At 38.3% G+C, this 16,703-nt stretch overlaps 1 protein-coding gene across 1 annotated transcript in view; it reads left to right on the top strand.

Annotated features, from left to right (window-relative positions):
* Positions 1-316: 316 nt before the first annotated feature.
* TTC8 (tetratricopeptide repeat domain 8) overlaps positions 317-16,703 on the top strand; it is a 54,667-nt gene continuing 38,280 nt past the window's right edge. Inside the window, exons 1-2 of the mRNA XM_023205411.1 lie at positions 317-564; positions 15,352-15,472. Coding sequence (XP_023061179.1) covers positions 451-564; positions 15,352-15,472 — 235 coding nt within the window. The 5' untranslated portion in view covers positions 317-450. The remainder of the gene's footprint in view (positions 565-15,351; positions 15,473-16,703) is intronic.

The raw sequence follows: 16,703 nt of genomic DNA, 5'->3' as shown, positions 1-16,703 counted from the left end.
AGAGGGATAGAAACGAGCGAATGGAAGTAGGACAGACACCAGACAGAGATAAACTCGGGACTTTTCCGGACCTGCAGGGCCGGCAGAGCATGCGGTTGCTAGGCAACTGCGCCTCCTGGGGGGGGGGGGGCCCCCCCCCCCCCCCCCCCCCAGGGGCAGGTGTCTAAGTCACTACCTTTTTGTTTAGCCGCGGTGGTTTCTTCTCAAAATTAATGAAACCTGTAGCCTTTAAAAGTACACAATTTTTTGTAACAAGTTTAGTCAAGCCCTGTAGCTCAGTTCTGCTTACGGTGGTTTTCCTTTTTCCTGTTCTCAGGCGCGCTGCGGACACCTCTCGGGCAAGGTCCCAGCCGTCGCGGGTTGCCGGGCAGAGCCTGACGCCGCCAGCTCCTCGCTCCCCGCCCACCGCTCTCCTAGAGCGCTGGGCCTTCGCTGGCCGCACCGGCAGTCATGGGCTCGGAGATGGAGCCGCTGCTCCTGGCCTGGAGCTATTTTAGGCGCAGGAAGTTCCAGCTCTGCGCCGATCTGTGCACGCAGATGCTGGAGAAGTCCCCTTATGACCAGGTACCGGCCAGCTCCCGTCAGCCTGTGCATCCTGACGCTGAGGCTGCGGGGTCTGGGGCATATTCCGGCCTCGGGTGGGGAGGCCGGGGAGGAAGGCTCAAGGCGGGGCTGACCGTTCGACCCTCGGAGGCGCCCGGAGCGAGACCTTGTGGAGCTGTGGCTAGCGGGTCCGCTGTCCGCCACGCACACGGGGATAGCAAGCTCTGTGCCATGACCGCCCCCTCCTCACAATCTTCAGCCTCCCCTCCCCTATACGTGTCCCAGAGTGAGAGTCCTGAATTTTACTTTGACGAGGAACTTTGATAATTCATTTATACTTGCATATTGATGGGCTTTAAACTCTCAGCATGCGCGTTATTAATTTCTAAACAATATGCATAAACAAAGATCTGTGACTCTCCACCTCCTGTTAACATAGCTGCCTTTTTCGTTTTGGATCGAACATGTGATCCTCCCACTTCATCTTCAGACTGTTGTCCAAGAGTGAAGGAGGCCATCAGTTTAGCTTGAGGCAAATATACAAGTTAGAGGAATGAGAATCCAGGAGGGAGAAAGATACATTCATTATTTAAAAAATTACCTGGACAAGGGAAGCTATAATTGTAGGAGGGAGAAATGGGAAAGAAAGGCTCCTTACAAGAAGGAATGATGGCATTGATAAAAAGAGAAATAAACTAAAGTAATGTGTATAGCGAGTGGAAAAGGTGGTATATACAATGTACGTGAGTGGTACAATTCTGGTGGGCAGGTGGCTCCTGGAATAGGCAAAAAAGGAGAAAATGGGAGAACAGAAGTAGCGCTGTGGCAGTTTGTCAGTGCTTTTAGTAAATGCGGAATATACCTACATAATTCTAGTTCCCTAGCTTTTCCTCTAGTGGTGTTGCCTTGGAGATGTTAGGAAAAAATGGAAAATTGAAAGGAGTTACAAAAGCGGAAGCCTGAGTGTGAGTGCTGTTACTAGGCTCTGCCTTAGCTCCCAGCAAATGGATGATGGATGATAACCTGCTGAGATGAATATTTTGTCCTTCAGATAGTATATCTCTCTTAGAACAGCCTACGTTAGTGGTAATGCAAAGCTAGGTTCTGTTGTTAGTTCACATCAGTTAATAGGACTATGTTTCTGTAGACAAGCATTTTTCCAAGTGTTTTTTTTTTTTTTTTTCTGAGATGGAGTCTTGCTCTGTCACCCAGGCTGGAGTGCAGCCGCGTGATCTCGGATCTCTGCAACCTCCGCCTCCTGGGTTCAAGGGATTCTCCTGCCTCAGACTCCCAAGTAGCTGGGACTACAGGTGCGTGCCACCACTCCCGGCTAATTTTTTTGTATTTTTAGTAGAGATGGGGTTTCACCGTGTTAGCCAGGGTGGTCTCGAACTCCTGACCTCGTGATCCGTCTACCTCGGCCTCCCAAAGGGTTGGGATTACAGGCGTGAGCCACCGCGCCCGTCCCCCAAGTGTGTTTTTTGGCATAGTAATCTCATAGATATTGCTTTAAAAAATATACAATCAAATATGTTTGGTAATCGTGGCAAAATATTGATCCCTTTACACTGGTATAACAGAAACGTGTTAAGAACCTTTGATATGGCCGGGCGCGGTGGCTCACGCCTGTAATCCCAGCACTTTGGGAGTCCGAGGTGGGCGGATCACGAGGTCAGGAATCTGATCGAGACCATCCTGGCTAACACGGTGAAACCCCGCCTCTACTAAAAATACAAAAAAAAAATTAGCCAGGCCTGGTGGCGGGCGCCTGTAGTCCTAGCTACAGGCTGAGGTAGAAGAATGGAGTGAACCCAAGAGGCAGAGCTTGCAGTCAGCCGAGATCGCGCCACTGCACTCCAGCTTGGGCCACAGAGCGAGACTCCGTCTCAAAAAAAAAAAAAAAAAAAAAAAGAACCTTTGATGTGCCAGACATTGTTCTAGGCACAACGGTTTGCAGGAACTTTATGTGCTGTTTTCATTTTTCCATTGAGTTAGGGTAGTTTTCATTCTGTGTTCCACAAAACGGTAGTCCCAAGAGCTGTTCAGTGAGAAAAAGTTTCCTCATTAAATACATTTGGGAAATGTATGTTCCTTCTTGGAGATTCAGGATGTACCCTAAAGGCTCTGAGTAGTTTTGAAGAAAAGGAAGCTAGTTTTGCCTATTTTTGATTAATCCAAATAATTAAATAGTTCTGAAACTTATTTGACCATCGGATTCCTTTTTTTTTTTTTGGCCCAGGGAAAGGGCCAAATATCTTCACTATTATCGTGGGAAGATGTTGGTACATTGGGAAATGTAGGCGAAGCAGCAGTATTTTTATTAATAATTAAGACCCTCTAATCCTGAGTTCATAGTGACATTCAGTATTGCACCAATGAATTGAGATATCAGGACTTTATATGTATTCATCTCAATGACCTTTCCTTGAGTGCTTACTACAGATTGTGTATCTCTTATCTGATATGTGACCAGACCTAAATAGAAGTTTCAAAAAAATAGTTATTGTTTTATTTTTATGAGCAAGGGTTGATATGTTCAGCTCCAATAAATATCAGAGTAGGTCTAAGAGAGTACCAGATCTGGAGGAAATTTGATATTATTTTCCTTTCTAATCATTTTTATGTGTTTTATTTGTTTATTTGTTTTGTTGAGGTAGTTTATTATGGTTGAACTGTATATATTGCCAGAATAATGAGTAACATTTTACCAGGAATAGACGTTTAACTTGATGTTATCTTACCAAAGCTGCATTTTGATACTAAGTAGGACTATTGAAAAGTTTACTGGGCTTACTCATGTTAGTCATTCTTTGACCTAACTTTAAACACTGTATTGTTATTACTCTATGTTTTTCGTAGCACCAGTTTCTGTATTTTGCACCCAGTTGTTATTTCGTGTTGGAAATGTTTCTCAGAATGATTTTTCCCAAGCTTGAAGAAATCCTGCCTTTTTCTTAATTAAAAAAATTAATATTTATGTTAGAGTGTTGACACGATTAATGAAAAGCTTTAGGAAGGAAGCTTAAGGAAGTTCATTTGATTGCAAGCTTGAAAATTCTCTTTCTTTAGAAAATGACTGCGAGATGGCAAGTCTGTATGGTATCCCAAGCACCTGACGCAGTCAGGCACACAGGGGCTCTTATTATATATTTGCTGAATGAGTGCATCGATCATGTTCATATATGGGTTTTGATGGAGTTGTTCATATGTGCCAGCTTCCCCTCTATGAAGATCATCCTAGTTGCCTGATCATCTTTGTCTTCCCCTGCCCCATCCTTAATTCTCAGCACCATAGGTTCTTAAATGGACACTTACTTTTTCAAATAAATATAATTTCATTGTGGGCATTCTTAATTCTTGTTTTGAGGGTCAGTTTTTAAAAATCAGCTTTTAAAATTCTTCCTGGGTTCCTCCAGGAGAGTGTTTCTAATAGTAATAATCATCATTGCTATTTCTTACAGTGCTTTCATTGTTTCAGTGGAGGAAGTTAAATGATGGAGAGATTCACCATCTATGAAAAGCTAACAGAAATGTGACCAGAGTTGGGGCAGATGGTCCTCTGCTCTGCAGTTAACTGGTTCACCTTCATGCGGCTTTAGCCTCCTGGGCATTTACTGAGGTCTCCACATTTGAGAGTACTTTTCCTCTGTAACTATTTGAATTACTGTTCTGTGCCACCAAACTGATTATAGTATGGAGTGACTTTGAAACTCCTGGACACATAGAGGAGCCCAGAAATTAAAATATTTCTTCTGAGTGCCAAATGGATTCGTTTTTGCTCTTACGTTTTCCCCTCCCCATTACAAAAGATAGATTTTGTTTTTAATAATGTCATTTTTCACTTTTGGTTTTGTTTATTTTTCTCCCAGATGAGTAAAACCTCTCAAAAATGATTTGCTGTTTGTTAATCTTTTTATAAGCTGGTCCAGGGAGCTTCAAAAAGATAACATTTTGGTCCTGATACATTAGCATATTGAGATGAAGCCCACCTCTAAGACAATTTCGTACGCATTTATTTCGCCTTTAAGGGATACTGTTTTGGTGTAGAATCATCAAAAGTCTTTAATTATTGCCTCGTATTATTTTCTATTAGGATTTCTGGATTTTATTTTTGATAGGCTAGCCAGAGAGGTATGATGTACTATGCAATAGCTTGTTTCTTCAGAGTAACACATTTTAATTTAATTCAGTTCTACAAAAGAACTGAAGGGTAGATTAAATATAATAATATGGTGTTTGGTAATGGGGAAGGGTTCTTGAAGAACATGGGTTCTCAACTGCTTTTTCTAGATGCAGAATAGTGAGGGACAGAGGCCAGCCAGGATCTGTAAGCACGAAGAGTATTAAAGTTCAGATCTGTTAAGAAGAAAGAAAGAAAGATAACTGATTAATTTATTATAATTTCCCTTTTTTGATTAAATATAGTAGGAATAACCAATTCATAGAGAACCTTTATCTTTTTCAAAGTGCTCTTTAAATTGTGACTGAAAAAGTGGTTAAAAGTTGTAAGATATAAAAAGAGGAAATGCAAAACAGTCCTCTCCGTACAGCACTGTGACCTAGACAGAACGTTTGCTTCTGCAGCTCATGTTGATCGTCATCCTGATTAGTTGCTTAATCTGTTTACTGTTCTTTGTGTTCCATATGTCAGATTCATGGCTTTAAAACCAGTCCTGATTTTTAGCTCCATTATAATTAAACAGTTAATACAATGTGAAGGTTTTTCAGGCCGTGGGATTTTTAAAAGACAATATGCTTTCATTAATGGGGTAAGGTGTCTGGTAGATTTTCAGATTATTGAAATCGATGATTCTAAGGGTGGGACCCATGAGCTGTGTATCAGAATGGGAGAAAGACTTTTTTCTAACTTACATTCTCGCTTTGCCCCAATCTCAGCTTATAATGAGAGACGTTACAGAGAGGAGGGGGTTGTTATTGTAAATGGTTTGAAGGAGGAGAAATGGCTGAAAATGACTGGCTTAGATGAAAGATGTGAAACCAGGGCTCCCCAATGAGCTATATGTGAGTAGTTGGTTGAGATGGTGATCTGGTGATCCAAGCCAAAGAACATGTCGTGTGATTATCTAATTGGTTTCCTCTTTGGGGCCATGGAGACTTAGCCAGACTTAATCCTTTGATTCTGTACACTGTGGGGCAGGTCATTTTATGAATTTGTGTTCCTGCTGACTTACACAGATTACACTCCCACTTGGCTGCGTGGTCACTAGATCTCTCTAACCTTCTGAAGTCCATCAATTCCTCTATTCTCTTAAACTTTTTCGCCCTTCTTTTATTACTAAATTTTGAATAATGACTCGGCAATTTAAGCATGGAGCTGAGGAGACTCATTAGCCAGCATAAGTACCGGTGGTAATTAGAAAGTTGCATTCAGAATTATCTGAAGATTTAATTCCCTAAAGTAACAGAAACAAGCTAAGAAAATGCTGAACCCTAGGGTGGAAGGAAGGAAGCAAACAGATGTGACTTGAAGTTGATGCTAATGGGTATTTTCTCTTTCTAGGAAGTGGCACTCTACTTTCCATGTCCTATTACCTACTTTGAGGGAGAGTCCGAGGAAGTTTTAATTTGATCTTCCATCAGTTCTGTGCTCTAAAAGGGGGAGTAATAGATGGTTTGGTGCTTCTGTTAAGCTTATACTTGAAAAAGTATGATCGTATATGTGAAAGAACTCTAAAAGTTGTGAAGTTTTCTTAAAAATGCAAGGTTTTATTATTAGTCCTTAAGATTCTCCTGTGAGGTGGGTACTATTGCTTTAATTTGAGAAGGTAATGTAGATTATATGACTTTCTCAAGGTCATGCAGCTAAGTGGCTCCCTGAGGATCAAGCCTAGCCCACGTCTTCTGACTCTACAGCAAAGCCTGGAGCTTTCTGCTCAACTGCGTTGATACCCATATAAATCGCATGCTAGAATAAGTGAAGCTGCATGGGTGGATTAATTTAAATCACAAGACTATGACTGAGAGAGATCCAAAGAGGAAAAGCTCAGTGATTTTTTCAAAAGAGTTTTCCCCTATCTCCAAATTAAAACATTCCGACTCTTTTCCTTCATAGTCCTGCTCCTGATGGATCTCTAGAGATCCATGCCTGTCCTTGGTCTCTCCACATCCTATGGTAGTCTGTGTTCCATCCTTGCTGTCATCCCACATACTCAGCAGAGTCTTGCTCTGGACCCAGAGTGTCTAGGTTCAAATACTGCCTCTATACCTTTGAGGTAAGAGACCAACAGGTCTTGTTTTCTGGTCACAACACTGTTGACCAAAACAGGATCTGGTCTAGACAGAATAAAGTGAAGAAACCAGCAGATGGCAAGGAAAGTGACCCCTCGCTGCCCTCACTGCTCATCAGCAAAACACCCTCCCACCAGCTGCCATGATAGTTTAAAAGTGCCATGGCAATGACCCAGAAGTTACCACACCTTTCCATGGCAACAACCCATAAGTTACTGCCCCTTTCCTAGAAAGTTCTAAATAACCTGTTCCCTAATTTGCATTGGCCCACCCCTTAATTTTGCATGTAATTAAAAGTGGGTTTTCATGAGTATAAACACAGTTGCCAAAAGCCCATAGTTGCTGATTCTGGCCACACTGCCTATGAGTTAGCCCTACTCTGCAAGGAGCAGTACCAGCCAATAAAAGTGCTGTCTAATACCACTGACTCACCCTACAATTATTTCCTTGGCAAAACCAAGTACCGTCCTGGGCTAGGCCCCAATTTTGGGCCTCACGGGTCCTGCAACACCTTGCTCTCAGAGTGTTCTCATTTGTAAATGGTGATGATAATATACCTATATCTCAGAGGGTTGTTATAAGGCTCATTAACATGTGGTAAGTGATAAAAAAATGTTAGCTGCTATTGTCTGTACACTTAAAGATACTTGCATGCAGGATTCTGTCATCTATATTTTTCTTAAAGGATTGCTGGGAATCTGGAAAGCATTTGTGAGAAAGATGTCCAGTGAAATGGATGGTGAAAGGATGTGGAATATAGTTCACAAATCATTGGCACTCAATAATTTCCAGAATAATCTCCCCCTTCTCTGACTCTCTTATCTTCCATGTCTTCTGCTTTTCTTTTGTTCACCTAAGTCACCTGTGTTTGACCATAATGTGAGTACAGTGTTTGACACATTGTACTGTAATTTAGATGCCTCCCTGACTAGAATGTTGTGAAATTAATGTGTTCTCAGCCTCGTACCCACTTAGGCCTGGTCTCCATTTTCCATCAACGCAATCCCTCACCTGTCTCTGCACCTCCCTACTCATTAGGCCTCTCATTTTCTCCTCTGACCTTCATATTGATGATTTCCCATAATTTCCCTGCACTCTTCATCCACATGATCAGTCCTAAATGTATCCCCGAAGGCCAGAAGAACAAGACAGCGAGATCGTGAAGACCTTCCTCAGTGAGCAGAAATCCTCTGAGGCTGAACTGGTGGTTTCATTTTGTGTCACTGGAGGAATCTACCTGCCCTTGGCAAATCACAGCATCCAGCAGCATCCAGTTTCAGTGGCTTCTGTCTCCTTTAGCTGTTTTTTTCCTTTTTAAGCATTGTCTACAATCACCTCCAGTAAACTTTCTCCCCCAGTTTTCTATAATGTATTGGATTTATCTTGTATCTCTCCTAAACTTTACCTTTCATTCCTGCCTTATTATGTCCAACTCTTTTTTTTTTTTTTTAATCTCCAAGAGGCACTGGCAAGAAGGAGCACTTGATTCCCTCAACCGTTAGTATGACCTTAAATTACTTAATGTCTCTGAATTTGTTTCCTTATCTATAAAGTAGATAATAATTCTTCCCTGCTTTCCTCAGATGGTTGTTATGAGACTCAAATGAGATAATGGGCTATAGAGATATGTATACAAGTAAACAGAAGAAAGAAAGAACGCCTTACTTCTTTCCTCTGGCATGTCATTCCCTGGATTGGCGTGTTTCCTTAAGTTTGGATTGTGTTTAGGAAATCTGTACTTTTTCCACATCCTTGGTAGGTGCACTGGAGTTGAAAACCTCCAATTGCTATGTGTTCTCTAGTTGCTGTTTTGTGTTCGGTTCAGCTGACTGCCACATCTTCTGTATCTCCCATCCTTTGGGGCCCTCATATTCTAGCCTAACTTAACCTTTTCCTCTCATGTTCCTACCATGTGCCATGTTAAATAAATTGGCTGTCCTTGCATGGTGACCATATGGTTTGCACATTGCTTGTAAGAGTAATATATTCTTTAAAAATATTTGAGGTGTTCTTTTTGGATTTAGAGCTGTAGAAAGCAAGGATCTTCTTTCCTTTTTCTGTTTCTTAGTACTTTCCCCAGTAAAACAGATTAAGTACTCAACAGATGCTGCTGACTAGACAGACATGTAAGTGTAGATGTTTTATAAATACATTTGTTATAAGTCTGATTTTTTTAAACCAATGGATTTCTATTTAATTTGTACAGAAAAACCCAGATGCTGAATTTATCAGCATCTGACACTAATGCATATTATGTAGTTTATTTATAAACATTTCTTGGAGGATATTATTGTCAGAATTAACTTATTTTTAGTCATAAATCCCATTGTATTTATGAGGAATACAAGGGTTTGTATTATGTGGATTTTCCTTCTTCTCTTTAAGTGATTAAAGTCTGAATGTTTTAACCACCATGAACTTATTTTTGAATAAAAGGAGATATTTCCTTGATATAGTTATGAAATTATTCTTAATTTCTGATACATTGTGTGTTCATTAAATAAGTAGTTAAAGTGTCTTCTCTTTGCACTTTGATTGAGGTTAGATTAATTAGAATTTTCCGATCATTGAAAATTTAGCATTCTTCAATGTGTATTCATTTTACACAACTCTTGAGAACACTTCTGTAGGAAGACTAAAGTTAATTTTTTGGATTTTTATTGAATGAGTTAGAGTTCACCTACAAATACTTGACTGGTCATTAAGACTTTTTATTTTAGAAACTGTATTTCTTAAAACTGTTTACTGCCTTCTTAATGCTTTCCAGGAACCAGATCCTGAATTGCCAGTGCATCAGGTAAAGAAAGGTTTAGCTGCAACCTTTAGTTTAGAGAATTCTTTCATTGCTATTGCTTAGTTGTTGCTATAGATTAGAAAATCTGCTGTATATCTTCCTGTGGGTTTATAAAATTAGCCATATCTATCAGACGTCTGTGCCTTCTTATGTAAATAAATGATTATATTTTCAATACTTTTGTGTATATTGATAGCCTTGTAGAACTAATAATGCGCTGTATTCATTGGGACTTGGAGCTTAAATGGAAATGACCAAGATGGATTAGAAGGATAAGAAAAATAAAGAAGGAGGTAAGGGGAACCAAGGGCTTAAAAAGGGAGTAGGAGAGTCAGTGGAATGACAAATGTCTGAAAGACTGTGATGGATGGGATGGCATGTCTTGAGTCAAGGGTGGACTCTGCTTGGGAAGGTCTTGGTTTTAACTGACCTGGTGGCTCTAAGAGTGAGGAGCCTGCCACGGTGAGGGAGGAAGGAAAGGACACTGCCCAGACAGTCACATTGACCAAATCAGTTTGGGTAAGGATGGGAGGCAGCTAGAGGCTTGCTAACTGGATAAGACATAAGGGAATGAATTGGGAGGAAACCCTAGGAGAGAGGAGGGGACACCTGGCCAGTGATACTTTTAGTCCAAGAGAGTTGCCAGTGAGTCTGGGACTAAGGAGAGAAGTTGTGCAGAGTTATAAATCAGAGAGCTTAAATGTTGCCATGTGTTTGCCCTGCCAAGCGAGATGGAATGTGAACAGGGTTTCTTTATGTAAATAAAAGACTTGAACCTTATTAGGGATTCATATGAGTAATCAGCAAACTTTTTAGAATAGAAAGCAGTTTACAAAGTACTCTTATGGAGGCTTGTGTAGCATTAAACACACACTGTAAATAGGTTAAAATGTGGCACTGTGTTCTTTAAAAGGCTGACGTTTGTCTTTTGAATGTTCATAATCTTGATTTTCAAACTGATAGATGGGGCAAAACTATTTTTTTGCATAATATGGGTACAAGTCATTCAAGAAGGATCAAGTTATAAATACTATGGATTTTGTTCTCAGGAAATTTGGAAGATTTTGATTAAAATTTAAAACATCAGAAATTGGCATTGCAGGAATGGTTTTAAAACTATAAATGGCATTTAAGAGCTTTAAACTAGCACAGGGACTTCATGAAAAATCTGTATTTGGCATTATTTTCCAGTTCTGTTTGTATAGACTTAATTATCCACTGTATGATGATACAAAAGGGAACAAGGCTGACTAGATTCTTTTGGCCTTACTATTTACACTTTTGGAATTTCTTATTTTTGCACATTGTTACAACTTCAAAAGGAATGAGGCTATATACAATAACAATTCAGTATCTTGTGCCTAAGTTTTCATTTTCATAGAGTAGGCAATGTGTCAATAGTTACTGAGTCTTATGATGTTTAAATCAGGTCAGACAGACTGTTCCTTTCATAGCCTTATTCTAATAATAACCTAAAATTATTTCTTACATGCTTTAAACTACTGGCCTTGCATTCTGTATTAAGAGTAACAGAATAATTTAAACATGCTTTGCTCAGTCAGCAGAGTTTTAAGCCCTTCATATGTTTATTTTTGTAACTAAAACTGAACTAATGTCACAGTGGATGGAATGAGTGAGTCAATATTTTCCTGATGTTTGCTGGCAAGTATCTGCCTCAGGAGTAATGTCCTGTAGACTAACTCAGTTGGTGAATGAGATGGGATTGTGTTTCACAGATATAAAGGGAAAAATTGATATGACTATTCATTTGGTTTGGGAGAATCTGTGCTTTTCCCTTAAAAAACAGAGTTCCTAAAGCATCAATTCTTATTTTTATTGATATTATGGTACTTCTAATACATAACTATTTAAATAAATTTACATAAACTATTTTTTTAAACTGTGTGACCCTCCCATTTATTAATAAGTAAATATATCTGATAAGAAAACTTTATATTTTTATTTAGTTTCAAGGGGTAGTTTGGAGTTATTGTGTGTGCTTTGTTATTCATTTTATTTTAATCACGATTAGTTTTAAAGTTTTTTTGGCTTTTTTTTTTTTAAACAGGCAGAGGATTTTAGGGCTGTAAAACATACTTGGCTTGTTTCCAAAGTAAAAAAAAAAAAATTTTTTTTTTTAAAGCCAAAGCTCCATCTGCTGTTTTCATTAAAATCTCAAGAATTGTTCACATTGCCAGGAGCAGTTCTTTGAAAACAGTCTGATGTTTAATCAAGCAGTGATATGTGATTTTCAAGGTCATTTTTTGTTAGGACAGAAGAGAACTCAGGAAGATTAATTTTCTCAAACACTGACAAAATTTAAAATTGAATAACAGTGTGAGGAGATTTTATTCTAGAGCTGTAAATATCAAAAATTCATACCATTGTTTCTTAAGAATTATATTTTAGAAATTAAATTAATATTTATTTATCTCTTTGTAAAAGTGGATTCTTATGGAATAAAATTTTTAAAAAGATATTTCTAGCCTTGGCGCAGTGGCTCACACCTGTAAACTCAGCACTTTAGGAGGCCAAGGCAGGAGGATCACTTGAGGCCAGGAGTTCAAGACCAGCCAGGGCAACAAAGTGAGATCCCATCTCTGCAAACAAACAAACAAACAAAAAAACAAACAAACAAAGCTGGGTTTGGTAGTACACATCTGTAGTCCTAGCTACTCTAGAACCTGAGACCTGAGGTGGGAGGTGGAAGGATTACCTGAACTGTGGAGGTTGAGGCTGCACCACTGCATTCCAGCCTGGGAGACAGGGTGAGAGCCTGTCTCAAAAAAAATTCCTATTTGACTTTGATTTCGGAAGTGTTTATTCATATTGCAGGGAAGGAAGAGTGGATTTTCTTTTCTATATTTTGCTTAGCCTAATATAAAAAATCTGTAACTAATATTTAAGAGGTCAGTTGGGGGATGGATGTCAAGAATCATGATGAATTGGACTATGAAATAACAATATGAACTTGAAAATAGTTAAAAGTAAAATATATTAATAACTAACTATATAAATGCTAAATGCTACTATAATGATAAAACTTGATGTTTAAAACTTGACTTAAGGCCAGGTATAATGGCGCATGCCTGTAATCTAAGTACTTTGGGAGGCCAAAGAGGGTGGATCACCTGAGGTCAGGAGTTCGAGACAAACCTAACCAACATGGTGAAACCCCGTCTCTACTAAAAATACAGAAAATTATCTGGGCGTGGTGGCATGTGCCTGTAATCCCAGCTACTTGGGAGGCTGAGGCAGGAGAATCACTTGAACCCGGGAAGCGGAGGTTGCAGCAAGCCGAGATCACGGCATTATACTCCAGCTTGGGCAACAAGAGCAAAACTGTCTCATAAAGTAAATTAATAAATAAATAAACAAGCTTGATTTAGGTAGGACTCCAAATCATAGTTCTGAAGCCTCATTAGCTTCTCATTATCAGGATAAAAATTTACATACCTCACTGTGGCATACAGGATCCATCACCTGGCTCCTGACTTTTTCTCTGACCTCTTCCCTGATTCTTCAATTCTCCTAGAGTTTCCAAACATGCCATAGGCTCTCAAGCTAGCCTGCCTGTTGTCCACTTTACCTGTCCGCTGGTCCTAGTTCTTCACTTCTACCCTTCCTTCCACTCCCAGGTAGTTGAACACATTTCCTCTGTTCTATCACACACTTCTTTTTGTTTTTCATTTTTGTTATTACATTTTTCCCATTACATGGAAATTCTTCCCAGTTAGAGCTAGGACTCTGATTTACTCCTCTTTGTATACCCAGGATGTAGCATGCAGTAGATGCTCCCTAGTAATATGGCAATAACAAGCAGAGCTCATGCCGTGCTTTGCTGTTCCGGCAGAAAATGCTGCAGTCCTTCTTGTCCACCAGAGAGTGCTGAGCAAAGAATGCTCTTTTGAAAAATCAAAGCTGTCAGATACTTGCAGGGCAGTATGACCTGTAGAGATTTAATATAAATCAGTATTGCCTATTTCCATCTTTGAAGTTAAATTAGAACATTAGCCCAAGCCATTGAGGACTTCCGTAACCCCTGGGAGCAGTTGTATACATATGGTATTGTTCCTGATCTTTGATGAGTGAAAACCTGAGATTTTTTTTCTATACTTTGGTGGCTCTCACAGTACCAATTGGAGTTCCAGTAGGAATTTAAAAAAAAATTTTTTTTGCAAATAAGTTAGTTTTTTGCGTCCATATTCTATTCATCCGGTTGTGTTAGATTCATACATAACATTTGAAACACTTTGTTCTAAATTTTTAAATAATCTGGTAAACCTCAAGCAGAAAAGTGCAAGCCAAAAGCTAATCATCTAACCAAATGTAATTTCACTTTGGGAACCTAAATATGTTGTAGAGGCAGCCATCTTTATCCTCATTAAAATGAACGCATGACGTTATTCTTTTTTTTTTCTTTTTAAAAAAATGTTCATAGCGTGCATTCCAATTACTTGAGCTCACAAAAGGATCTCTGCTTTCCAAATTCTATAAAATCACACACTTGCCACCTGTCATTTCATCCAATAGATGTATTCAGGGAAATTATGATCCATGTTTTAATCTTCTCATGTTTCCTTCTCAGAACCTAGCCTGATGGTACTTCATTAGGGGGTGCTCAATGAATATATATACTGAATGCATCTTGAGTTCTTTGCGTGGGGACTTTCTGGACCTCCTGTAGCTCTCACCTGTTCCTTTCCAGTCCCTTGGCCTTCACTGAGCCTGCTTCACAGCCATATATTCCTAGTATACTGAGCCTAATCCCTCCCCAAATTTCCCTTGCTGCTACTTCCTTTAGGCTCTAGAGTCACTTCTATGCTGTAGCTTCAAGAGTTGCCTTCTTTTCAAATCCTCCACAGGACACCAAGCTTTATTGTTTTCTGCCTCTATTCTGTAGTAAAGGAAAGGTAGAAATTTCAGATAAAACAATTTCATATGTTTAATAAGAAATTTAATTGTGTACATGTTTACATTGAATTTTTCAAAGTAAAGCAAGGCTGATAAAATACTTTCCAGTTATATTTCTTAATTACCTTTTCCCTTTTTTTCATTATCTAGCAGGTTTTCTACTGACTAGATCACAAAGCAACCAGTGTTGTTTCATTATTGAAATTGGGTAAATTGATCTTTGTTCAGTTCAACTAACATTTCTTGAATACCTACTGTCTACAAAAACCATAGATATTATGGAAAATTCCAAAGTGAACAAGGTATAAAAGCTTGCATTCTAGGGAAGGAAGAGCTAACATATACCCAAATAAATAGAGTGTTTTTCAAATATAGTTAAGTGGGCAGTAACAGAGGCATAAAGAGAACTCTCTGTGAGAAGGACAAGAGTGTGTAATAGGTTTAGAACTGGAACATCAGGGAATGCTTTATAATAAAGGACTTGACCTTGAAGGAGGAAGGCAGAAAGAACAATGTGGTTGTAGCTTTATTCATTTGTTTTCCAATTATTATTTTAGTAAAATTTTCTCTAAAGATCTATCTTTTTATTTCTAAAAAGGAGTGTTAGAAGACTACCGGTGATTACCCCACTTTTATTTACTATGTAATTGATACGTTGGTTGTTTCTTCATTAATAATGATGCCTTCTTGTATTAGTTTTTGACGTGGCCCTTTAAATTAGAATAATGTGTCAAGAGGTAAACATATTTAATACAAAATGAAATAACAACAATGAAAGATGGCTATTCTATAAGCCGTGTAGTATTTCTAATGCTATTTTAATATATGTTTTATTTATCCATGGTTTTTAGGCAGCTTGGATCTTAAAAGCAAGAGCACTAACAGAAATGGTGTACATAGATGAAATTGATGTAGATCAGGAAGGAATTGCAGAAATGATGCTGGATGAAAATGCTATTGCTCAAGTTCCACGTAAGTATTGGGTTTTCAGTTAAGTTAATGAAATACCATTAAGAGGAAGAATACTATGTATAAGAGGAATATATGTATATACCTATATATTTCTACACTTTATGTATATAAACATTATATACATGAAACAAAAATGATGAAAAAAAATTACTTCAAGTAAATGGTTTCTGTTCTGCCTTATAGTACAAAGGCTTTTTCCCCACAATTCAGTTATCTTAAACTTAAGGTATGAGATTGATGTATAACAATTTTCTAATACAAGCTATATTATGCATTTTAGAAATAATTTATATCTATGTTCAACTGCTGATCATATGGAAAAAATTTATAAAAATACATTCTATTTGAACTACTTGTCTGATATATCAGAATATTGTTTATCTGGGAAGTATTCAAACACCAGAGGTGTTCTAAGAGGACTTTAAAAAAAGATCATTTGAAAACATCACTTTATTGTTATAATTGAGCATGATTTGCTCTAAGTCATAATGTGAGGTAATGAGGTGATATGCTGGGCTGTGAGTGTCTGTTGGGATTGTCCCAGAGGCACAGTCCCCAGCTTGCAGATGTGGTGGTACAAATGGTATTGGATAAAGGCTGGTCCTGGTGCAGTGGTGTTTACAACTACTTGATCACAACCCATTATAGATTTCTTTGTTCCTTCTCCACTCCCACTGCTTCACTTGACTAGCCTTAAAAAAAATGGTATTGAATGATAACCAGGACATATGGTGGTCTTGCTGGTAATTATAGTTCTCAGTCATTTATATCTTTTGGAAGGTAATAGTTATTTTAAACCTTCAAATAGAAATTGAGAAAAAAAATACATATGTTTATGTTAAAATGTCTTTCTTTACCATTATTTTGTTCTTTTAGAGTTAAAATATCTAAATTCTAGATATTGTGAATAAATTATGTTTTATTGGGAGAAGTTCATATGAGAAATAATTGAACTATGAGGATAGAACCATTATTTTGAACTTTGGAGCCTGTTAGTCTTGAGTTTAAATCCCAGCCCTACTAATAGGCTGACCTGTTTATTTAATTCTGTGAACCTTTGTTAAATGGGTTAATACTACCTGCTTTACAGACTTAGTGTGAAGATTAAATGTGATGACATAAGTAACATGATAGGTACTCATTAAATATTAGTCTAAAACACATTTCCCTAAAATATATTTCTTGTTATTAATGTCTTTTTCACCAGGCCAGCACAGTTCTGAAAATTGTA

This window comes from Piliocolobus tephrosceles, chromosome 6 (genome assembly GCF_002776525.5).
Source record: "Piliocolobus tephrosceles isolate RC106 chromosome 6, ASM277652v3, whole genome shotgun sequence".
Lineage (NCBI taxonomy): Eukaryota > Metazoa > Chordata > Mammalia > Primates > Cercopithecidae > Piliocolobus > Piliocolobus tephrosceles.
This window is presented reverse-complemented; position numbering and strand designations above follow the sequence as displayed.